Source organism: Sebastes fasciatus, chromosome 7 (assembly GCF_043250625.1).
Source record: "Sebastes fasciatus isolate fSebFas1 chromosome 7, fSebFas1.pri, whole genome shotgun sequence".
NCBI lineage: Eukaryota > Metazoa > Chordata > Actinopteri > Perciformes > Sebastidae > Sebastes > Sebastes fasciatus.
In genome coordinates, this window is record NC_133801.1 from 16,644,078 (window position 1) to 16,670,308 (window position 26,231).

At 40.0% G+C, this 26,231-nt stretch overlaps 1 protein-coding gene across 1 annotated transcript in view; it reads right to left on the reverse strand.

Moving 5' to 3' along the window:
* Window positions 1–4,154: 4,154 nt before the first annotated feature.
* Window positions 4,155–26,231, reverse strand: part of LOC141771551 (leucine-rich repeat and fibronectin type III domain-containing protein 1-like protein) — a 203,283-nt gene continuing 181,206 nt past the window's right edge. Inside the window, exons 10-11 of the mRNA XM_074641949.1 lie at window positions 19,481–20,545; window positions 4,155–5,043 (exon numbers count right to left, since the gene is read on the reverse strand). Of these exons, the coding sequence (XP_074498050.1) occupies window positions 20,538–20,545 (8 nt within the window). The 3' untranslated portion in view covers window positions 4,155–5,043; window positions 19,481–20,537. The remainder of the gene's footprint in view (window positions 5,044–19,480; window positions 20,546–26,231) is intronic.

Sequence of the window (26,231 nt, forward strand, 5' to 3'; positions counted from 1 at the left end):
CCAAGTGGCCGTTCATTCATAGACAGCTCATGTGTGATCAGTGTGATATGCATCATGTGGAGGGACACTGGTGTGGAGGGGCTAAAGAGGGGGAGTGAAGTGGCATAAAACCTTTTCATCCTCTGTTACTATGGAGACACTGTAAAGGGGTGTCGTCATAGTCTGTTAAAAATATAATCTCTCTTACCATTTGTTGCCATCTTCGTTCATCTCAGTTGTTTGGAAAATTCAAATGTGGATAAAAGGATGGAGGCTTGATGGAGCTGAGGCGTGACAGAGTGAGAGATCCTCCAAGCAAACGTGTTTCCTCACATCCAACACTTTTCAGTATGAGACCAAGACATGTATTACAGGGTAAAAAATAGGGATCGAGACCCAAACTTTTTGTGTGCAGAAAAAACATAATGTATTTATCATAATTCAAGAGAGAAATTTGCTCTCCGAGATGCATACGTAATCTTTACTTCTCACATGTTTAATTACGTCACTGGCTGAGCAGTCTGTGGAAGTAGCCTCTAGAGGGTCTTTCCAGTCTTTCCAGTTTTCTCTCTGTCACAAGCGACAAAGAGAAAAACAGTTCCAGTGATGTCGACACATATCAATTTTGAATTTGTAAACATTGTCACAATTTGATCAGTTCAAATTATAGTATGTTTATAGGAGTAGCCCATACACAAACCTTTAACATTATTATAGTTTAAGAGACCTTTCTTATGTATATTTACTATTGCTCCTTAATAAAGCAAAAGTATTTATATCTGTTTACTCAATTAATCGATGGAATAATCGGTAGAATGCTCATTTCATAAAATAATCAATATTACAGCCCTAATTACCACCACCGACCCTGAAATCAGCTCATCAGATTTGAGATCTGGCCAACGGAGATGCATATTTGGTGCTAATCATAAGCGTGTTAAATCATATCATATATGAATGGGGCCTTAAGGTCTTCCCTCTTTGGACTGAAAATGTAGCCATGGTGCTCGCCATATCTTCTTCCTATATCAAAAATGTAAGCAAAATCCGGCTAAAATAGCTCACATTTGGAGGTAGTTTTACATTTTCCATCCGTCAAAACCACTTCACACCCTAAAATTGCAAGGAATTGCAGGAAATTCAAATCAAGTTGGCCAGTCTCCACCTGAGTAGACGGCAGTCCTCAAAGGCATAACACATCCGGGTGTAGCAGTGGACTCCCCCGAGTGTGGATGAGGAGGGAACGTTAAACACTTGCAAATGAGATTCAGCTACACTTCCTGGGTTTAAACCCATTTTTTAGGATGTTGGCCGCATATCTTCCAGCGCTCTCTTTTTCCATTTTTTTTTTTTATCCCACCGAGACTTTACCAAGAGGGGAGAAACTTCACAATCTTCAAAAAGAAATTGCTGTTTGTTTGTATGGCACAGACAGGAAATTAAAGTCTAGTTTAAAAATAAATCATTCAGTCACCCAAGAAGCAGTCAGACAAGGAGTAATGGCACGCAGAGCAAATACTGGAGAAGTCACTCAAGCATGGAGGAAGGCAGTTACTTGAGCTCAACCTCTGAGGAGAAACTTGAGCGGCTTTCAAAAAACAAATTTCTTTCACACACCTTTGTGTTTACGCCGTCTTTCCTGAGTGAATGTGTGCGCATATGCGTTTTACTTGTAGGGAGGGCATCTGCGTGTGTTCAAGGCTTCTCACTCAAGGCTACAAGTTTCTTTAAAAAAAAAAAAAAAAAAATGTTTTAATTTTCTAACCAATTAGACTGAATAGGTTTTCAAGGCTGTGATTTAGCAAGCAGTCGAACGAAATATTCATTCCATAATTCCATAATTCGCACTAAGGACGGCCAAGGACACTGTGACAAAAGTTCTTGTGCTCTTTGTATTTCTTGTTAATACCATCGTGCTGACATCTGTCTTTCTTTGTCTGTGTGTAACTTTTTTTTAGACCGCTACATGACAGGAATTCAATACGTACACAAAGAGTTGCCCCCGTAGAGAAAGATGGTCTGATTAAATGTGGAGCACCTTTCTGCATAGATTTACATTTTAATGAACAAAAACTTCTCAATGCTGTAAGTTCATGTTGATACCATGCAAAGTATGTTGACATAAATATTTGGCTTAATTAATGAATTCAGTAGCATAACTGATTATTTTTTAATACAGTACCACGGTGATTATGATGGCGTGTTGTCAGCTTAAATACCTTTTGTTTTATTCATACCCTTGGAAGAAAACTTTTGAGACAAAGGTGACCGTTTAATAATTAATGAAAATAATGACTCATCAGGATGCGTTCGACTTTGTTTTCTACTCCGCTGCGTTGATTTCCTGGCATAATCGTATTCGCCGCCTGGTATAGAGCTCAAAGTGTGAAACATGAATCATATTTTAATATTAGGATCTTTCTTAAAATGAGACCCCAGGTGCCACATTTTCTACAGCTGCTGATAGCTCATGGGATGACTTTTTTTTCCATTTCTTTGTCTGCCTTTGATGGTGCTGCGGTAATATTAGAGCAGCCGTTCCCTTTTTGTACTTCTGTTAGGAAAGATATATTTTAGCCTACTTCTCCTTTCATTATACCTCATCCATTCTAATTATTTCTGCTTCATGTGTGCGTATGAAGGAAGAAAAAAAGAAGAAATGGGAAGGGAGAGGAAATGGAGTTAACAGGTGGTGATGGGAGTGAAGGAGAAAGAGGAGACAGAAATGGTGGGGAGTTGATCTGCTGCTGGCCGCCCGCCAAGAACTGAGGAGAAGAGAAGTGAGGGATGGAGGTGATCGGATGGAGTTGTGTAGAGCAGATTGGGTATTGAAGTTGAGAGGAAAAAACAGAGCAGGAGAGAGAGAAATGGGGGGATTGGAGGTTAGGAGAAGAGAGCGTGAGGGTGAAAAGCTTAGGGGAATAGATGAGGGGAGGAGTGAAGTTATAGGAGGAGATAATAGGAGAGGAGGGAGGTGAGGAAGCAGACGCATTTAGGTTATGTTCACAGGAAGCATTAAGAACTGTAAGAACCGGGGTGAGGGAACAAAACACCTTCCTTTAAAAGGTACTGCTGCTCAATTTAAACAGGGCTTTACGTGAAGCAGTCAGCCAGTAGAACTTTAATGTTTCCTAAAATGCACAAAACCAAAACCAGTTTTAGTAACTGATAACTAAGGACACATTTGGCAGTATTTTCAGGGCAGCTGTATTGATTTTCCAGTTTGAAAGGTCAATGATTACTGATGCCAAGTCTCACCTGAATATATATGTTTTACATGAATGTAAAATGTAACATCAAATCTGCAGTTACTGAACCAAACATGAACATCTATTTGTTACGTTTCTGTCCACCTGGCGAATGTAAGTCCAATATTCACTCTCTTTTCATCTCTCATCTGGTCTCCACCAACTCCTGAGGGGAATATCTGACTCTTTAGCTGTCAAAAAATAATTGCTGGCCTTATGAAGCGCTGTAGTGCTGAGGGGACCTGCAGTGTTAAGTGCATAGAAATAGGTGTAGAACGGAAATTGAATTGTTTTCGGTGGTCATTTGACTAGTACAAAAGAAAATGGCAATTGTTGTTGGTTGTTATAACAGAACACTCGTCAGTGGGGTGAGTGTGGTCGCAGCCTGCTGGGAAGAGAAAGGACGCAGCTCTGGAGCAGCGGGAGTGAAGCGAAGGGAGTGTTAGACCTAGAACTGCTGCTGGCCATCAGTTACCAATGTTACCAGTGTAGCATGAAAGCATGGTGGAATTAGCAACTTTAGAGGAGTCATATTGAATTGTCTGTGCTTTTCTTAAAAAGTGTGTTGTTTCTTATTGACTTGCACACTTATTATTATTAACTGAAATTTATCCATATGTGTTTACATCCACCAACAACAGCATACAGTTCAACAACAATAAATCGTACATTTCAAAATTGAAAGTATGTCAGATTTAAGCTTGGTGGAAAAACATGAAATGACTGTGTTCAATGTTTACCTTCACCTGCACTGACAAATGTCAACTTCGGCTACATCTCGATAATTATACCTTGTGTTTTTAAATCACCAAAGGTTGATTATATGTTTCATGACAGGCAACTACAGAACAACTAAAGATGGAGATAGAGTAAACAAAAAAAGAAGAAGATAGAAACAATGCAGCAGTCTACAAAAGACTCGTCCATTTTTGTTTTATTTTATTAAAAAAATTCCACACACCATAAAAATTACATGTACAAAACTATAAGATTTGAAATTGCTGTATGTACACATACAAAAGATAAAGCCCAAAGAAAAAGTGAAGGGAGCACATAGGGAGGGGGAAGTGAAGACAAAGCTTTTGTTTTTTCTTGTTTTTGTGGGTGAGTTTCTTCTGAGATGGGTCAAAAGGTTTGAGGTTCTCTGTCTATTTGCTCTTCTACCAATGTACATCTCTGCAGGGAACTGCAACAATCATGATGAGAATAATGACACTGGGGAGAGCAATTACGTGCACACACACACACACACACACACACACACACATGGGCAGCACATGTCTGAGATTGCACCTGTGTACCACATATCCCATTTACAATAACCAGCTTGAAGTCAAAGCATGGCAATGATGAGCGAGATGCTAGTATAGAGCACCTGTGTCATTCTGGTGATTAATATAAAGGGATATCTGTCAGACACACATATGAAGATGTAACTCTTTTGTAAGAGGACATTAAGTGAGATGCGTGACCTGTTATCCATCATGCTGTGTGTGCACGTAAACGCACGCCGCGGTGATAATGAGGATGTTGATGAAGATGTGCAGAGGGCCTGGATGACTACAACCATGATGTTAACAATGCAGGTGGTGCAGTCATATACAGTCATACAGCATTTTTTCTTCACAATAATTAGATTTTCAATGTAGAACTGTGGGCCTGTAAACTTAGTTAAGTGATGAGATGATTTTGATGAGGATGAAGGCTGAAATTGACGCGAACTGATACCCTGCTACTTTATTTTTTCTTATCTCTTTATCGGTTCGTCTGTTTCCTTCTTGACTTGAGACGTGGCTTTTCCTCCTGATCACTGGGTCTGAAAGTAAAAAAGGACAAAGAGAGAGAGAAATTAATTAGCTTGCATTTTACTGTGGTTTTATAGTCAGAAACATTTGAAGAAGAATATATTCACCGTTAAAACTTGTGTACATCACGGCTAATGGCTAAAGGTGTTTGGGGTATAGATACCCCATAATTAATTTAAATTCTGAGATATATACTGTGCGTTCCAATACACATACTACCATACTATGTAGTATGCCAGAAAAATATTTAGTATGTCCTGATAACAGGACTTTGTAGCTTGTCAATTGATTGAAATATTTAATTATGATTAATCACATGATTGTCCATGATTAATCGCGATTAATCGCACATTTTTTATCTGTTCAAAATGTACCTTAAAGGGAGATTTGTAAAGTATTTAATACTCTTATCAACATGGGAGTGGGCAAATATGCTGCTTATGCAAATGTATGTATATATTTATTATTGGAAATCAATCAACAACACAAAACAATGACAATATTGTCCAGAAACCCTCACAGGTACTGCATTTAGCATAAAACATATGCTCAAATCATTACATGGCAAACTGCAGCCCAACAGGCAACAACAGCTGTCAGTGTATCAGTGTGCTGACTTGACTATGACTTGCCCCAAACTACATGTGATTATCATAAAGTGGGCATGTCTGTAAAGAGGAGACTCGTGGGTACCCATGGAACCCATTATAATTCACATATCTTGAGGTCAGAGGTCAAGGGACCCCTTTTGAAAATGGCTTTGCCAGTTTTTCCTCGCCAAATTTTAGCGCAAGTTTGGAGCGTTTTTTAGCCTCCTTCGCAACAGGCTAGTATGACATAGTTGGTACCAATAGATTCCTGGATTCCCACTATGACCTAAAAAGTTGCGTTCATAAATTTGCGTCAACGCGTTATTATCGCACTTACTTTGACAGCCCTTGTCCTAATACATAGTATGTCAAATGCAGTATGCCAAAAGTACCAGGATGTCCTACTACATCCGGTCACATTTTGCAGGATGCAAGCCAGCATGCTTTTCTGGCTATTCTGACCCACAATCCTCTGCACACATATCACATATATGAGCAAGAGGGTCAGAGTTCAAGGCGCAATGTTGTGATGAAGTAGTATGTCCCAATTGTATGCATACTGATGCAACAGTACACACTTTGTAAGGCCATTGCAGTATGTACTAAAAGTAAAAAGAAAAAAAAGTATGTGATTTGGAGCAATAGTTTCAAAATAGAAAGATGATGCAATCTTTTGCTGCAGAAGATCTGAAGATTTTCAATCGCAAAACAGAGTTTATCAACACCTGTTAGCTACAGCTGTTCCATATTTTCAGCCTTGGGCAAAAAGCTGTCTTTAGCTAGAAGAAATGTGCTGTTTGTCTGGATAACATTTGTGCTGTGTGTGTCATGGGTAAAACACTCTTAAGTGTGTTTGTGTGTGTGTGTTTGTGTGTGTGTGTATTTTGCCACAAAGCTTTTCTCTGTCAGTTGCATCTCTGTGGATCAGACCTGGCCAAATCAGCAGCTGATTACACTTGAAATCACAAAGGGCACTTCATCCACCTTAACTTGCAGAGGGATGGCCTTGACAGGCAGCTACTTTCTGGGCAGCTCTAATGAAAAAAACATCTACAGCCCACATTATTTACTCACATTTATCCTGTTCCCTATTTGAAAAAATGAAGACTAACACAGTGATGGACAGTCAAGCCCGAGGCAGACAAATTGCCGGCTTCCTCATTCTCAGTGCTCTACTGTACTGTAGATACTGGAACTAACAAGGGATGGAATCCAGTGTAATCATGTGTTAAACAATTCTGTTCAACCTTTTTCACTGATCCATGTCATATCCACATTCTGCTTATCACGCAAAACAGTTATAACTGTAAAATTACAGGATTTCCATGTCGGAAAAGCCCCGAATCCAGAAAATACCATTAAAACCACATGGTGTTGGCTGTCGATTCTCTTGTTAAAACAAATTATTAACTGCATTCTGCTAAGTGACTATAGATTTATGGGGAAAAATGTGACGGAAAGCTCTTGGCCGGCCCACCAACCTCCTTGTTAAACTCGAACAAATCTCCCACTGCTGGCCTCATTAGCAGTGTAATGTGAGCATGCTAAAATGATTAGCTGTCACATTGTAAGTAGTCCTCTTGGGGGAAACCTGGTGCTACTCTCAAATTGCTCATTGAGTGGTTGGCAGCAATAGTGTATGGTTTAATGTTATTGGTTACAAATACTAATAATACACGGACAAAACAAATGCCTCCAGCAGGTCCCATTTAATAAGTCATGACAGAACAATTAATTAGCCATTGTTCCTTATAGCTGCCCACCCACTTCTTTCACCCTCCAACATGGCACACAGGGTGGGGTTGTGACGTCAGCCCTGCTTACACCCAAACTACATCCAAGGTATTTGAACTGACTAACACTGGCATTCTTTGAGATATGCGCTCTCGCTTCCACTAAATGTTGGTCCAAGTGATTAAACCACTGCCAGCTGCTTCTAATACGCTGCAACATGTACATGGATTGAATTGACGAAGAGACATGACCGTACTCTCTGATTAATGTGAACCACAACTTCATATGACTATTATTTTAATCATAGTTGAACTTCCACTGATGATTATTTAAAAAGATGTCTAGACCTATCTAAACATGGATAAAGTGACACTACTGTGGTGTTTCAAAGCTAATTTCTTTATCTCAGACGGCATGGTTTATAGCAAAAATCAAGCAATATTTAGCATTATACGGATGTCTCTGCTGCATTATTTTCTTATTTCAAGCAATGATGCATTATTTAACATGTAAAGTATAGGGCTTTCAATTGATTAAAATATTTAATCGTGATTAATCGCATGATTGTCCAAAGTTAATCGTGATTAATCACAAATTAATCGCACATTTTTATCTTTCCCAAATGTACTATAAGGTTAAAAATGTTAACATACTTAAGCCCAACATGCAACAACAGCTGTCAGTGTGTCAGTGTGCTGACTTGACTATGACTTGCCCCAAACTGCATGTGATTATCATAAAGTGGTCTGTAAATGTCTGTAAAGGGGAGACTCGTGGGTACCCATAGAACCCATTTTCATTCACATATCTTGCGGTCAGAGGTCAAGGGACCCCTTTGAAAATGGTTCCTTAGGTTTTTCTAGTTTCATATGATGCCATTATCTTCACTCTATCTTTAGAATTGAGCCCACTACAACCTAAAAGTTGCAAGTTGTGTTAATGCGTTTAAGAAGTTAGTGACGTTAAAACAGATTTGCGTTAACACTTTATTACCATGTTAACTTTGAAGCTAGTAAAGTAGTAATGTATTTAGTCTTTGGTCAGAACTGCACCATACATTAGGACTGCATCTCACGATTATTTTCATTGTTGATTAATCTGTCAATCATTTTCTCGATTAATCGATTAGTTGTTTGGTCCATAAAAGGTCAGAAAATTGTGAAAAATGTCTATCAGTGGCCCATAATAACATCCTTGAATGTCTTGTTTTGTCCACAACTCTAAGATATCAGTTTACTGTCATAGAGGAGTGAAGAAACCAGAAAACAATCACATTTAAGAAGCTGGATTTAGAGAAGTTTGACTTTTTTTTTTCTTAATAAATTACTCAAACTGGTTAATTGATTTCCAAAATAGTTGGCAATTGATTTAATATTTGACAATGAATCTATTAATCATTGCAGCTCTACCCGTACATGAACAAAACAATCCTGTAAACACTGTATGACCATTAAACACTAATCCCCTAAAAACCTGTTTTAAAAATGACAAATCAAACATCTAATGCAAGATAAATATTCACGACATCTTCACAAAATAAACCTAGAAACCTTTACCCTCGAACCCATCTAAGCAAGAATGTAATATAATAAACTGAGCAATTAGCAGCGACAACTCCAGAGCTTTGTTCACCCTGACATTTTAAAACAAAAGTCTCTCAATACTAAAGTTCACCTTCACACCATTGTTTACGTAAAGCTTTATCCGCCAGTAAACCAATAGGTCACTACAGAGCTACACTTTATGTTACTAACAACTTAAAGACTCCAATCTCCAAATTCAACACACTCGAATCTTCCCATTGTCTCATTCTCTCCCCGATACAAATATACTGCATCAGCGTTTCTGGTAGAAAGCTGCAGATATAACAGCCAAAGAGCTGGTCTGAAGCAAAACCGCAAACCTGCACAAGATTTGAATCCAACAACCGTCTCATTTTCTCTCCTGCCTGCAGAAGGAAATGGCTTTCTGCCGAGAGAGATAAATGGAAGGGTGCTAACTCAAAGCCGTTGACATGTGTTGTGGGAATGCTTGCACTTCCATCGATTTAGTGGGTATTTCATTAACACTTTACATTACGTGTCACTTGGTAGGCAATAAGACATGGAAACATTAACACAAGGGTGTAATTATGAGACTTTAAAAAATGACAAACATTCATTTTCACGTATTTATAATATCGTGTGAGGTGTGATGCTTCAAATTAAGCTAGGTTAATTAAATGTCATACTGCATTCAAATGCATTTCATCTATTGTAAATACAGTTTGAACCTACATAATGCACTGCAGTAATACTGGCTACTATTCCAAACTTTCTATTACTATGCCACACTGAATATTGGGCTCCTGCTGTAAAGTACACCACACAGTATTAGGGGTGGGGGAAAAAAATCAATACAGCATAGTATTGCGACATTTTGCGTGACAATATTGATACAAGGACGTTAAGTGTCAATCTATATTTTGTAGCGGGCTCAGTCTTAAAGCTATAATGAATAAACTGGTATCATGTGAATTTATGTGTGAAAACCTAAGGAATCCACTGGTATCAACCATGTCATGTTAGCTTGTCGGGAGGAACACTAAATAACGCTCAAAAGTTACGCAAAATTTTGGTTAGGAAAAACTGGCATGGCCATTTTCAAGGGGGTCCCTTGACCTCTGACCTCAAGATATGTGAATGAAAACTCTGAGATGAACAGAGTGAAAACTGTATCTTATTAGATTAAACAGATGTTGACAAACTGGATAATTTGCAGTTGAAAAATGCTAATATATCATAATATATCTTCTCACAAAATGTTTAAAATCACAGTAAGATCATATCGTGATAATATTGTATCGTAATCGCCTCTGGTGATTCCCACACCTACACAGTGCAATAACAACCTAGAAAGTCTTCATCCATTAAATAGAGTTTACAGTTGGCATTGGGAAAACACATCTGCCACCATTTATATGTAAATGGCTGAAGGTATTTTTTTCTGTTTTGCTGTATCATTTTGTAACCTGCTGAATCGTGCTACCCCATTTGTTTTTGTTTTTTTTCATTTGTTTGCATCCTCAAGGTGAACCGTGCATCAAACATTTCCAGTTCTGTGGAGCGGATGAGATGCAGTTAAAGCTGGTGTACGGCACAAAGCAGAGAGAGGGAGGGAGGGAGAGAGAGAGAGAGAGAGAGAGAGGTTTATATATATGACTGTTATATATCAACTAATGCTGAGTGGTAAATCTGCAGCATTCAATTATAGCTTTGCTTTCTGCAGCCGCTGCTTCTATACCGTCTCTCACACACATACACACCTCTGTGTTTCCATCACTTTAGAGGACATTGCATTGACATACATTTGTTTCCTGGAGACTTTCCCTAACTTTCACCGCTACTTGCCTAATCCTAACAACCTAAACCTTACCTTAAACTAACCTTAAACCAGTCACTATATCCTGACAATAGTGCATGAGACAGATAATCTGAAAAAAATCATGTGCCTCTGTGTTCTCCGGTTTCCTCAGGTGCTCCTAATGGCATCTGCAAGATTTCACAGACTGGAGGAAAACAAACAGTCAGAGCTGATCTGAGGTCTGCTGTCCATCTGCTGTCTATGAGAGCCGGCTGTCAATCACTCGCAAAATCTGACCAAACGGTCAAACTAGGCAGCGCTGATCAAATATGAATCAATATTATGTTACCATAATGCTTACTTCTCTCCTCAAATGTTTTCAGAAACATCTTGTAGTGTACTGTTTAGCTGAAAAATGAGAATTTTTGTGACCCGGCTGTCATGTTGAGCTCTGTTGAGGAAATACCAAGCACCGCCCACCAGCCGGATCACAGCCAATAAGAACCCTCAATAGGAACGCTCTCTCTCTGAAATGACCTGTGATTGGTCAAAGTCTCCCGTCACAGGCGATTTTTTTAAAGCCTGAAAATAGAGCCATGAGGAGGTGCAGAAGTCTAATTTTCTCTCAGAACACTTGAATTACAATATGCTGAAAGGTTACTATGGGAATTTTACCCAATGATGCCAAAAACGTTCTGCCTACTGCAGGTTTAATTGATTATCAAAATAGTTGGCGGTTATTTTTCTGTCGTTGCAGCTCTATTTATATCCCCACAAAATGAGTAATGCACACCCACACACACACGTGCGCTCCCCTCTGTTGCAACTCAGTTGACTTTTACAAGTGCGTGTATCACTAAATGTCAGCCAGTCTCGGTTGCTATCGTGTTAAATTTTTTAAAATGTCTTTAAATATAATCGCTGCTCCCTCGTTGGTGTCACAGGCTCTCCGAGCCAATTAATGATAATTCTGCTGTCCTGAGCCAGAAAGTTTAAATCACTTTCAATGCTGCAGTATGCATCTGATGTCTGACTGATGTGATCTAAAGCAAAGAAAAAAGAATCTAATAGATTCAGCACTGTTTCATCATTAAAGTGTTGTTTTCGTTGTTAAGAAACGGTGCAAATATACTGAGATCAGTGTAAAAGCAGTGGTACGCTGAAGGAATATTCCACACAGGGAGTCATGTGAAAATCATCACTGTTCATAGTTGTCGTTTTAAAATTCATATTCTGAAGTCTGATGGGATAAAGGTGGTTGGCTGTAGACTTTTAATAAATACACAAATCGACAGCGGTGCTTTTAAAGCGCTGAATATGCTGCATCGCTGACCTTCACGAGCTGACGCGGGGAACACCGAGAGCAATATCTTTTGCAGAACAAATCCCAGCGGTGCTCACATTTAAGTGCTGAACACTGCCCAGAAAGTATTTTTTTTCCGGCTACTTCAGGATAGTTTAGCATTTACAACTCTCCAGATGCTTTTCCTGGGTGGGCAACTGGCAGAAATGTCAACTTTGTAGTGTGACTGACGCATGAATCCTTCCACTGAATAACTCAGGGACGCACTCGTTCATGCTGAAGTATCAACACATGCTCAGTAAGTTCACATCGTCCTCACGTATCAATGGGAGGGATCTTTCCACGGAAATCTTTTTTTGACTCACCGCGTGTTGACGTGTTCAGCCAAGTGTGTTATCTGCCCCGCTGTCAAGATCTCTTTTTTTCAAGCATTTAAAAAGAGGAAAAGGAGTCACACAATAAACGCTCGCAAAAATAAACATGCATTGTCTGCGTGTGTGTCATCTATTATTCATACTACCATGTTTTTTTTCTTCTTGAGGAACCAAAGACACCTCACTGCACAATACAGCCGGAGCTCAATACACACTTGAGTAATCCTCCGCACATCCCACTCGCTGTTCTCCCTCTGTTTTCCCCGCTGTTCCTTTTCTTCTCCTGCTTGCCCATCATCTTCACATCTCCTATCCTCCTCCTCCTCCTTTTTTTTAATCCTTGTCTTTTCCCATTCTCCTTTACCTCTTCTCACTCAGAAAGCTGCTTATCTTACGCAGCCCCTCTCCCCTATTCCGCTCTCTCCCCTAACAGTGCAATTCAAGAAGCCATACTGGCATGATAAGATCACTGCTGGAGCATCTCTACACTCCAGAAGACCATGTACACTGAACAAGCACGTGTATGGTAATTTTGAATTATCTCACCGAGCTCTGCTCCTCCTCTGTATCTCTCCCTTGTATAATCTATTTTTAACATTTCTTCCCCATATTCCCACTCTATTGCTCCCAGTACATCTGAACCCCTGTTTCATCTATCTCTCCTTCTCTATCATTCTCCAGTCCTCCCTCTGCGCTTCCGTCTCATTTTTATCTTTCTCTTTTACTCTTTACCGCAAGCATTGTTCACCTTGCCATGTTCTTGTAGGACACTCATCTTACATCACCACAGGTCAGACAACACTGGGGTGCACACACACAGTTTGGAGACACACACTTTCCTTGCATATAGTCTCCACATGTGTTCTTCCCTTTTTTCCTCTTTCGTATGCTTCTCACTCACACAGCAGGAAAGCCATATGTAATGAGTGCAGGATCCAGCAGTGAGGAGCCCAGGGTCATTTTTAGATATGTAAGTGTATGTGTGTGTGTGAGAGACGTCAGACAGTTCTAGACAAATGCAGTGATGTATGCATGGCCACGTCTAGCTACATCACCGCCACATCAGCCGCCAGATGTGACATGCTGCTTAACTGGAAGTGGTAGCATGGGCCCCAACAGCCCACATAGAGGGAGCACACATTGCATCTCCTCCACATTAAGTTTGCAATAACAACTACAGTACGCGTTTCTCGCTGAGCCTCCTCAAATGAAATAAACTGAATGGTTGCTGGGAGGGACTCGTAAATGCTGCCGCAAAACGACCACAGACGGAAGCTGTCACATCAAGTGAAAAAAAGCCCCATGTTACCGTTCACATGAAGTGTTTTAACTGAAGAGACGCGGTGCAACAGGAAACATGTGTCTGGTTTTACATCTTGAGTTAAGGGATTACCAGGTCATTCCTTGTGGATTTGAGAGGTCGAAAGACATCAAAATGTCACCGTTCTGTGGCAGTTTAAAGGCATAGTCCGACATTTTTGTGAACGCATTTTCTCTTTCTCTCTTAAATATGAAGAAATGTACCATCCCATATTTGTCAGGTAAATATATAATACTATAGCCAGCAGCTGGTTAGCTTAGCTTAGCATAAATACTGAACATGGGGAGGCAGTTAGTTTGGCAGTGACTTCCTGCTAAGAAATTGTTCTGGACATTTTTCCTCCAGAGCCTAGAAAGTGCAAAAAACAAATCACACTACTGAGACTTTCATGAAAATTTAATTGGTGCACATATGGCCTCCTCACACACCATATTTGTAATCATACAAGATGAACTTATTTCAGTCAAGATAACAAGCTCTTAATGTGCCTCGGTGACCTCGGCCATCATCATCATCATCAAGGTGTCTGCGGAGCATCTGGCAAGCTTCATTCACTTTTATGACTCAGAGAAAGGAAAGCAAATAAAGCCTGGATTTACAGACTCTTTTCTCCCGCTAAGAGATCTTGATGGAACATATTTTCTCATATTGCCACGCATGAGATAAAACAGGGTGACGCCATGTTAGAAACAGGGTTTTAATGGAGTGATATGCTCTTGTAAGTCAGCGTTACAGATGTCACAATTCAGCGTCTATCCCATAGACTGTATATAAGAAGTGGACGTAGTCACCGTGATGTCACCGATTGGTTTGTGGACTGCTGTTTTGAAGCTCCGAGTTCTTCATTTTGGCTGTTGCCATCTTGGTTTTTGGCTGTCCCCATGTTGGTCTTTTGCAACCAGTGACACGAGAGGGACGAGCTAAGTACAACCAAACAACGAGTAAGACATTTGCGGACAACAACCAAACCTGACAACACCGTGGTAGCGACCTGTCAATCACAATGTAGCCACGCCCTAAAGCATACCCTGCTTTATGGTCTATTTGATTCTAAATGGGACCATAATTTACTAAATGAACATCATGCTGTAATGCAGAAGACTTGAAACTATCAACTGAGACTATAAAGGCATGTTTACAATGCTTACTGAGGTAATAAATCAAGTGAGAAGTAGGCTCATTTTCTCATAGACTTCAATACAATCGGACTTCTTTTTTCAACCAGGTCTCGCCCCCTGCTGGCTGTTAGAAAGAATGCAAGTTTAAGGCACTTCCTCATTGGCTTCATTTTTCAGACCCAGAGGTTGCCCACTGCTCTATTCACATATGTCACACTAGAGCAGTGGTTCTCAAAGTAACATTTAAAATATAAATAAATTATAATCCCGTTCTGAATTTATTCTTTTTTTAAAATAGTGTAATTCAAAGCAATTATTTAGTTGTGAAAAAGAACCGATAATAGTATCAACAAAGAACCAAACCAATAAGGAGTATCTATAAGTAGTAGTAGTATCAATCCAATCCTAACGATACCCACCTCCAGTAATTGCCTCAGTTTTTTTTCCAAAATTCACAATTTATTGAAAAAAAGAGAGATTGTAGCCTAAATATTTCCAAAATTCACTACGTGTTTTTATCTAACGAAATATTCTGCTTCAATCCATATTTTTCGTCGTTTTGCCTTTTCTCTCCAGCACGCACCTATAACAGAGCGGTCTAGCAGCAATCCAACAGCACCATAAATTACATATATATAAATAATAATGAAAGCGGTGGGAGATGAAGAGAGACCGTTGTGTATTTTATGTCTGAAAACTCAGTATGAGAAACAACAAGTTAAGAATACATTTAGAAACCTAACATCTCAGTCACGTCAGTAAAAAAGTGGTTTAACCATCATCCTACCAACCTATTCAACATATCAGGACTACCGACTGAATAAACTATAAGAAACAACCATCGAAGGAAGACTTATTTCTTTTGAAAACATTATTAGAATGAACATATTTCTTCATCCAAAGAGGGGAATGACAAAAAAAGTTTGAGAACCACTGCTCTAGAGGAACAAAGGCATCGGTACAATCTGGCCAATATGGAGCTAATACCTTGCAATCTGGAGAGGCCATTATAAAATCTGCCATCATGTGTTTGATAATCGTGTAAACAATCATTGCTTTAGCACACAAGACAGCTGATAGGATGCAAGGAAACGGCTGTACAGTCCCGGATGGGTTCAACATTTAAAACTTTCTAAAAAGTTGGAATGAAATGAATAAATCTTTCCTCGGCACGACAACCATATCGATTGTAATGAAGATCACAAAAATCAAATGTCCTTTTTACCTGCTCTCCCATTGCCATCTTATCCCTCCGGTGCAATAAAATACATCATTAGACACTGTGAATCACTACAGGCTTAAATATATTTATCCATCACTTTACCTAGCCGACAGCCAATATGCTTGTCACTCAGGCGAAAAATTAAAAGTGCCGCATACGATCCATACACACTTTTTATGTGAATGAGAACAACAACTGCAACCAGAGAATCTGAGGATAAAGATAGACAACAGACCGGTATTCTCCTGAACTTTGGAACACAATTGACGGCACTTTATGACGTGCACTTTACAGAGCTTTACAGAGCTATTTCTATTTTATACCATGCTTTTAGTTTGTGTATTTGTCTTATGTTTTCTCTCCCTGGTGTTTGTGTGCGTGTAAGAGATGGACAAGATGGCTCAAACAATCACCAGCAACCACGGAGATAGGAAATGTTTGTTTACGTAAACAGCTTCTGGTGTCTGACATCTGCAATCACACTCATACTGTTCATGCTGTTCTGAGAAAACACACACAAACACATAGTTACACAGTTATAGATGTATATAAAGAGATAACTATGATGGAAGTGCCTTTGATGGCTAGATGGTACTTGTATTTGTGTACCAGGACCAGAAGGACTGATTGAGTGATTCATTGCTATTGTTACTAAAAGAACAACAAAAGTTTTTGTGTCACTTTGTTGTCAAAATGTAAATTAAAACTTGAGATAGTTGTCATTACTGGTGTCTTAAAAATGAAAAAAATAACTTCTTTGGTTTGCTGTCTAGTCAACACACAGAAACAGCAGAAATCACTGTATAATCTCACTATTTTACCTGTCCTTTGAATATTACATATTTCATATCAACATAATAAGATGTCCTGCATGAGTCCACTGATGACAGATATCAAAATAAAATGCCCAAACAAACAAAAAGGATAAAAACAAGTAGGGCTGTCAATCAACTAATATATTTAATTACTATTAATTGCATGATTGTCCATAGTTAATTGCAAATTAATCACATATTTATTTGATCTGCTCAAAATGTACCTTAAAGGGAGATTTGTCAAGTATTTAATACTCTTATCAACAAATAAGCTGCTTTATGCAAACATATGTATGTATTTATCATACCAAATATTGTCCAGAAACCCTCACAGGTACTGAATTTAGCATAAAAAATATGCTCAAATCATAACATGGCAAACTCAAACCCAACAGGCAACAACAGCTGTCAGTGTGTCAGTGTGCTGACTTGACTATGACTTGCCACAAACTGCATGTGATTATCATAAAGTGGGCATGTCTGTAAAGGGGAGACTCGTGGGTACCCATAAAACCCATTTACATTCACATATCTTGAGGTCAGAGGTCAAGGGACCCCTTTGAAAATGGCCATGGCTGTTTTTCATCTCCATAATTTAGAATAAGTTTGGAGCATAATTTAGCCGCCTTTGGTTTCATTGGTTGGTACCAATGGACTCCTTTGTTTTTTTAGTTTCATGTGATGCCAGTATCATCACTCTAGCTTTAAAACTGAGCACGCTACAGCCTGAGGATGTTGTGTTGATACGTTAAAGAAATTAGTGGCGTTAAAACAAATTAGCATTTTATGTAAATTTGACAGCCCTAAAAACAAGCTATGGAATCTTCTATCTTATTTTGTATGTTTGTATTTTATATTTGTTTAGGAAAAAGACAAAATGTGGAGATTCTCATTCAAAAAACATCAAACGTCTGTTTATGTGGGTGCGTATTCATGGGCGTCAGGCTGAATAAATTATTTTTGGCCAAACTGAAATTAACTTGGAATTGCCAAATAAAGTAATAATGCGAATAGACAATCAATTCAATGTATTAGTTATTCAACACCACTGCACAAACATGACTCCGAGAAACAGAACTGCTGTTCGAGTTAATTATAATTTGTTGACAATTGAATGAGAGTAATTCATGATAATTATAGTTAATGGTATTTAATATACAGTATATATGTAGTCTGAAAAGCTACTACTTTTGTAAACACTGTAGTTCTAGTCCTTGAAATAAGCCTGAATGAATACAATGCAGTTTGTAGAATCATGAATCTTTGATTAGCAAACAATTGGACCATCCATCCATCCATCTTCAACCGCTTATCCGGGATCGGGTCGCGGGGGCAACAGCTCCAGCAGGGGACCCCAAACTTCCCTTTCCCGGGCCACATTAACCAGCTCTGACTGGGGGATCCCGAGGCGTTCCCAGGCCAGAGTAGAGATATAATCTCTCCATCTAGTCCTGGGTCTTCCCCGTGGTCTCCTCCCAGCTGGTCGTGCCTGGAACACCTCCCAAGGGAGGCGCCCAGGAGGCATCCGTGCTAGATGCCCGAACCACCTCAACTGGCTCCTTTCGACGCAAAGGAGCAAGGACTCTACTCCGAGTCCCTCACGGATGACTGAGCTTCTTACCCTATCTCTAAGGGAGACGCCAGCCACCCTCCTGAGGAAACCCATTTCGGCCGCTTGCACCCGCGACCTCAATTGGACCGATGTTTCAATTCCAGTCCAGCAGAGAGCACTTTAAACAGTAGTTTAGGAACATAACATGGCACGGGATGATTAAAAAGTGTAAAAGGGCACTATTCAGCTACTGGTGTGCTGCTTTTGTTTACACCCACATTCAGGTATAATTGAATATACTTCCTGGAGATTAAATAGGTTTATAACTCCAGCGATTCTCCATTCGGCCGGGAGCTAGATGTTTGGAATTTGACTCCCTAACAGATTATGCTATTGATTACCTCTAATGAATGTGTAACTTCATTTTTGACAGTGAAAATCTCCCCAACCTGGGGACAGGATGAGTTCAATTCTGCAGCATCAGACATCAGCCGTGACTAAAGGGATATTGCTGACCCCCCCACATCCTCTTTCCAAAACCCATCCCCGAGGCTGTGGGGTTAGCTCATAACCATATCCTCCCAGCCAGCATATTATATTCTCCACCAGCATTCGATCACGGCCTCAGGCAGGCGGGAAAAAAAACAAGAGACATCTGATTGAGAGGGGAAGAGAGGAGCATGAGATAAGGAGTGACTCGAAAGGAGCGAGAAAACAAACAGGAGGAGGGGATGCTGTTCCTGTTGCCTGTTGCGATATTGTCAGTGGAGAGTAGTAACGAAGCAGATCGTTTAGCCAGTGTGGCTCTCTAATTGTCTAGCAGACAGCAATTAGATGGCACTCGTTAAAATGTTGCCCTTATTAGGTTACAGAGCACTCGCGGCAGGAGGAGACGCTGCAAAGAGTGAATGTGTCTTAAACTGTGGGGCAGGACCCAAAATTGGTCGACGGCCAAGGTGTCTGCTGGTGGGTCACCATATGTCAAGTTAATTAATGAGATCGGGTCTTAGGGTGAGAGATCTCCACCTTTGGCTGCTTGTTTGGTTAGGTTAATGAACTAATCAGCAGGTTACTCACCTGTATAAGTGGGCCTGGGGAGATGTTAGAGAGGCTGGTAAAGGTCCACAAGGTCCTCACCAGTCCCATCCTGTGGAAAGCAGTAGATATTGGAGCGGAGCAGTAGGATACACAGACTAGACCAATAGATAACAGGCCTGGTTAGTCTAGTCCAGTTAAGTCTTCACAGTCTGAATCCTTTAACAGTGTACAATTCCAGTTCAGGCTCCACTGGGGCCAGCTCAGTTCAGGTTTTTGTTATATGTGCTTTTCAGAAACAGACTTCGGATTGAGAGATAACAAGGTCCAGTCAAGGTTGAGATCCAGCTCCAGCTCCAGGATCGGCTCAATTCGGTCCAGTTTAGCAGAATCACATTATTCCACATGGATTAATAGAGTGGAGCTACTTCTTAGAGCCAGCCATGTCGAGAGTCCCTCTATGTTCGATGGCAGAAACAGCCATTAACGTTCAAGTGTTTGTATACAAAAACAAGACCCATCCAGAGTGTGATGATATTCCCTTTTCCGTTTGTGCAGTCTACCATATTGTATATCCGGGTTGAGTGTGATTATCTGTGCATCAAACTTTAACTGTCTGTTTTCACCATCCACTCGGTATCTGTCCGTGCACGTTGATGCTGCTCCAGATTGTGAGAAGTCCATTCATGTTTTCTGTCCATTTTTATGTTGAGACGCATCCACATATCTCTTTATGTTTCCTTTTTTTTAAATGATCTACGCCCACTGTATCCACTTCCACTGATACACAGCATTCAGTAGGTGCCGTTCCATTCAAAAGTGATTTTAAGATGATCACACCGACAGCTGGATTCTGCAGCAACTGGCCAATCAACAGGCCTTGACTCGGTTGTCCAATCCAGACATGAGAACCAAAATTAGCAGTTAAAAGTAAACCAGACAGTACAGGTCTATTACCCCATGATACTCATGGAAACAAAGTAATGGGTACAGTAAACAGGAGATACGGGAGAGGAGCTTTAGGGCCTTTTTTCTTCAGTTTTCACCAGCTTCTCCCTGGTGGTGACGTTCTCCACATCTGCCACTCAGAACAACAACATCAGGGTTCTAGAAAACAGGAGAGCAAAAACACAAAGGTTTGAAAGTAGAACATTAAAATGCATGTATTAGGGTTGAAGGAAAAGGACATTACACTGTTCTAAAAGGGACTATTTAGAACAAGGGGGGGTTAAAAGGACAATTAAAACATCAGGGGTGTAGAGTAGGAAATCAGGTCTTGAAAAAAGGATAGAAAATCAAGGTTTCTGGAGCAAAATATTTAAAACAGCAGAGTTCAAGCAGACACAATTTAGCACCTGTGAGATCTAATTAACACAGACCATTGAGAATACAGCTGCCTTCAACATGTGTTTGTAAAGCACAATTTAACTCTAAGCAGCTTTAACTTCTGTTGTTCCCAAGTTGAACGGCACTTGATCCTACCCACAGGCCCGATTTATAACGTTCTGGGTTTCATTTGTTTTCACCACTTCTGCCACAACTTAAAAGTTTAAGAAAAGCCAATATTCACAGAAGAAACTTTTCTATTTTTTATCAGTATATTACGTCCTGAGGGAAAACGAAAACGAAAATGGAACTGGAGGAAGTAAAGGTACACATATCATGTCTTTTCCTGACTTTGTGGAGCCAAACAAATGAAAAAAAGGACACAGCTAACAATTTAGTATGTTTTGAATTGTTTAGTCAGTTTTTTGTTTGCTTTAAGTGACATATCTAACATAATATCCATTAGATTTTGGCAATATGTTCAAATTTTCCAATATTTTATATGTATATATATATATATATATATATATATACACATTTGCCTAAAGCAAGCATATTTGTCCACTCCCAGGTTGATAAGAGTATTAAATACTAGATAACTCTCCCTTTAAGTTACATTTTGAGCAGATAAAAAATTGTGTTTAATCATGGACAATCATGCAATTAATCGGGATTAAATATTTTAATAGATTGACAGCCCTAATTGAAATAAACCCTTATTTCACAGAGTTAGAAAATATGCCGGCTCTGTTGTTTTCCAACGGCCAATCGACGATATTTTCGTCCAATCGCCCAACCCAAATATCCATTGACTTCTTAGCAAAAAGGCTTTTCATATGTCCCTTAGACAATTCAATCAAAACTCTTTTTAACATGGTAGAATCTGTTTTTTTCTTTTGTGAGAGCTGTGTGAGAGTGTAACTGCTGTGTAGTCGGGAGATCCAACAAATGCCTGCATAAACGAGGTCTGCTGACACGGGAAAGCAAAGACGCCTGATAGCTCGAAGATTGATGAAGCTCTACTTGCTGTGGAAGTATATTGCAGCAGCTGTTATTTGTAATGTGTATGTTTGTCAAGAGAGCATTTCTTAACTGTATTTGTCAGGAGGAATATTTCTTAACTGCGTTTATGTACAGCCAGTGCCTATTGTGTCAGTTTAAGAATGAAGCAGAGTCTTCTTAATGCCTCGGCATGTATTCATCCATCACAACCACAGCACATCAGCACTGTCTTCTACTCCATCATCCTCCACTGCTCTCTCCTCTTCTCCTCCGTCACCCTTTGCACCACGCAGATGGATGAAGGAGATGGGGTGATACAGTACAGAGGAGAGTGGAGGAGGCGGTACGCGGAGACGATAACGCAGTGTGAGTGGTGAGGGGATGGATAGAAAGAACGCAAGAAATAAAAAATAACTACGCAGGCAAAGGTGTTATAAATTGAAAGCAGACAGAGAAAGGAGAGGTAATACAGCATTAAAAAGAAACAATATGAGCAAATTACAGAAAAGGGATGTGCCAGCAGAATGGAGCGAATACAGAATGAGTACTGGAAAAGAATATAATTAAGAGAATCAAGATAAAAGGAAAAAAAAGAAAGGAGAAAACTATTGTGAGGTTAGATGATAACAGAAAACAAAAGGAGATATGTCATTAAAAAGAAAAAAAAGAGAACAAGGGAAGAATAGAAATAAGGCAGGTGATATATATATATATAAGAATTAGAAATCCAGAGATAATCAATAGAGATAGAAAGTGGGTGACCAGGAAAGAGGAAAACAAAAACTTTCAAGGACAAATGAAAGAAAAGAAAGATAATGAATTAAAGGATCAGTTCACCCACATGACAAAAAGACACTTCCTTTAGTGGTATCTAGCTATGCAGATAGTTTTGTCATGCTTGTCCCTGAGATTCCGGCCTCTACCCCAATGAAATGATGGTGAATGGAATTGACCGACTCTAAGTCCTGCCACCCTTAGTTACTGTTGCTAGGTCGGACAAGCTTTACTAAAAGAAACACGGCGACGCCGGTTGTGTGTATTAGGTATTAGTTTCTGCTCAGAAAGTGGGCGCGGGGCAAGATAGCTTCAAGAAGCCAATAGCAAGGACTACAGTATGCGGATATATTCATAATAATAAACCTTACTCTGATAACTTTTCCTATTGGGTTGCTAGACATCATGTATATCAAAATAAAAACAATTGAAAAATGTTGCTTTGGGGAGGCACGTAGCATTACAGAGATACTATATTAAAGGAACACAATCAGACAAAGTCTTGGAGGTTCACCAGAAACTCCTTCAGCTCAGACTCCTGTGAGGCCTCCGGCAGCAACCAGCTCGCCGTGCACCGACCCAGAGTGCACGGCGGGAGGCGGGAGGTGGAGAGCTCCGCACCCTGCAGCAGCTCCTCCTCCTCCAGCCAGGAGCAGAGCTTCACCTTTTTGCTCCGCTGGTCCCCGCTGGGAGCCAACAGACTGTGGGGCAGACTGTCAGACCCTGCTGCTGCAGTAAAATGAGAGGTTTTCTAAAGGGACTCTGGTGCTCGGAAACACTACCGCTTTCACAGGGACCGGCAAAATCAACCCAAAATGAAAGTTCCTCTTAGTAACTGTGACTATATAAAATGCAATGTGTCCATGAGACCAATCAAAAGTTACCTTTGAACAGACGTAGCATATAGTACATGTATAACCCAACAGGAAAGGGGTCAATTATTTGTGTTGCTCATATCATAGAGAATTAACATCTTTAAAAAACATCAACAAAGTGTCCTTATTACTGAATGGAGGACCTCTCTGCAGCTTTCATAAAAATCATTTCTTCAGTAGACAGTAATTTCAATGAAAACTATTGAGTGATATTGTCAGCAATGCAACAATTAATGTCTTAATCAGTCAGCTATATATGTAGGCTTTATAATATATTTTTTCAGAGTCCAAGGTGACATTGGATTTAAGACTGTCGTTCAAATAAAACAAGCAACAATATTCATATATGACAAAGAGAAGTATCAAGTCATCACATTTGAGATGCTGCAATCAAGCAATGGTTTCTATTTTTGCTTGAAAAATAGCTGAAATTATTAATTGATTATCAAAATAATTGCTGATTTATCAACTAATTGTTGCAGCCCTATAGAAAGAAATGTTGATGTTGATTTTTTTATGTCATTTTTCTATGATGTGAGCACCACAGATGAATCTCCAATTTGCTTCATTGTGTTAGGATGGAGGCCGGAATCTCAAGGGGTCGGATATTTAAAAAACACTGGAAAGTCACAAATATGTTTTTTTGTTATTTATGTGAACTGACCTGACCAGAAAACAAGAAACCCCAAAATAAAAGATCAGATGACAGCATGCTATACAGTAGTAAGGAGGGACAGGTGAGGAGTAGTGACACAGGGTGAGAGAAAGGGGGAAACTGTCGGAAGACTATAGGAAAAACAATCCAGGCAGTGTTCAAGTTTAAAGTGCCATTCATTACTCTTCGCTTGTAGTGTTGGCGCGCTCTCTTTGTGAGGCCAAGAGACCTTCAGATCTTAAAGTCTCTCCATTCGACACTATGAGGTCGCCTGTCGTCTGCTGCTGGAGGCGTCCGAGAGACAGAGAGAGAGAGAGAGAGTAGAGATGGAGAAAGAGAGAAAGAATCCGAGCCAAAAAGAGCAAAAAGAGTGAGGGAGAGAGAGAGACATGGAGAGAACCAGTGAGAATCAGAGAAAAAAACACTGACACAGATGCAGCAAAACAGCAGAGAACAAGTAGGGGGGAGAGAGAGAGAAAGGAAGCGAAAATGTCGGGACAGTCAGAAAGCTGGTGGAGAAGAAAGACGAAAGAAAGTGACAGAGGGAGCTTGAGAAACACAGCGGGAGGGGGAAGAGAGAGAGGGAGATTGCGAGAGATGAATCCAGAGAGACAGACGGCAGTGAAGAATGAGGCCGGGCATACGGGATGACACTGAAAGGAGTGATGATAGATTAAAATACATGGAGGACAGACAGGCTACAGGGTCATGGATGGGCCATGGGGAGAACACACTCTTGCGCTCCACACAGAGTCACACACACATCCTTGTGTTATCGTCGGCTATTTTTCTATCTGCTCTAACCTTGTGGGAGCGTTTGCACTGGCTCAAGGCGGTTGTGCATAACTACACACAAATGCATGCACAGACCTGCAGGGATTTAGTAGCTGAGCTTTACACACATAAACACTTGTTTTCCTCACTGTGAGGACATTGTATTGACTTATGTTCATTACCTGAAGGCTTGCTCTAAAATGAATATAAATGTAAGTCTTAACCCCTTAAAATGAATGGTTTACCTTGTGGGGACATACCTTTTGTCCCAACAATGTCACACACACACACACACACACACACGCACACACACACATTCAATGTTCGGTTGCCTGTTCTTAAACTAATATCACTTTGCTTGAAATAATCATATGACTGTATCAAACAAAAATCTGTCACTTAATATTCAGGTTAAAGCAGCAGTGGGAGGAATTTGAGCAAATATGATTTTAAAGTTGTTTTTCATAAAACGGTCACTATATCCTTACAGTAGTGCATGAGACAGGTAATCTGAAAAAATCATGTGCCCCTGTGAACTCCGGTGCTCCGTATGGCATCTGCACGATTTCACAGACCAGAGGAAAACAACCAATCAGAGCCGAGCTAAACAGTATACTTCTGAAAACATTTGAGGCAAGAAATAGGCATTACAGTAACGGAATATTGATTCATATTTGATCAGCGTTGCCTAGTTTGACCGTTTGATCGGAGTTCGCGAGTGACAGCTGCCTCCGTTGAATGAACAACCAATAGGAACGCTCGCTCCATGAAATGACCTGTGATTGGCCAGAGTCTCACGTCATTCGATTTTTCTAAAGCCTGAAAACGGAGCCATGAGGAGGTGCAGAAGTCTAGTTTTCTCTCAGAACACTTCAATCACAATATGCTGAAAGGTTATTATGGAATTTTTGCCCAATGATTCCAAAAACATTCTGCCTACTGCAGCTTTAAAGAGATGCTGAATCCCCATGTGGCATCCGGCACAAGCTAGATCTCCGTGTTCTCTACTGTGCATTTGTTCATTGATTTATTATTCTAACTAAGGGATAGGTTCATATTTTTTCAAGTCTATGTTAATACTTTACTCGCATACCCATTCGTAAGAGTTATCGGTTGCTATATTCATGCCTGATTCCCCCCTGGTTTGACTGCACAGTGAAGGATGAGGGACAAAGTGCACAGTCCTCCTTTAGTGCAAAAAAAAAATGCATTAAAAGGTTCTGCAGAAGCGCTGAGGTTAGCCAGATAAAGTGAATATCTCCCGAAGTTATTGAAGTTATCTCTTTAGTAGGATATTCCCTCTCTGCCTCCTCGCTGAGCCATGGCACAGGGATACAGGAGAAACACAAAGACAGAATTTCATACAGAATTTCATACTAAAAAAGAC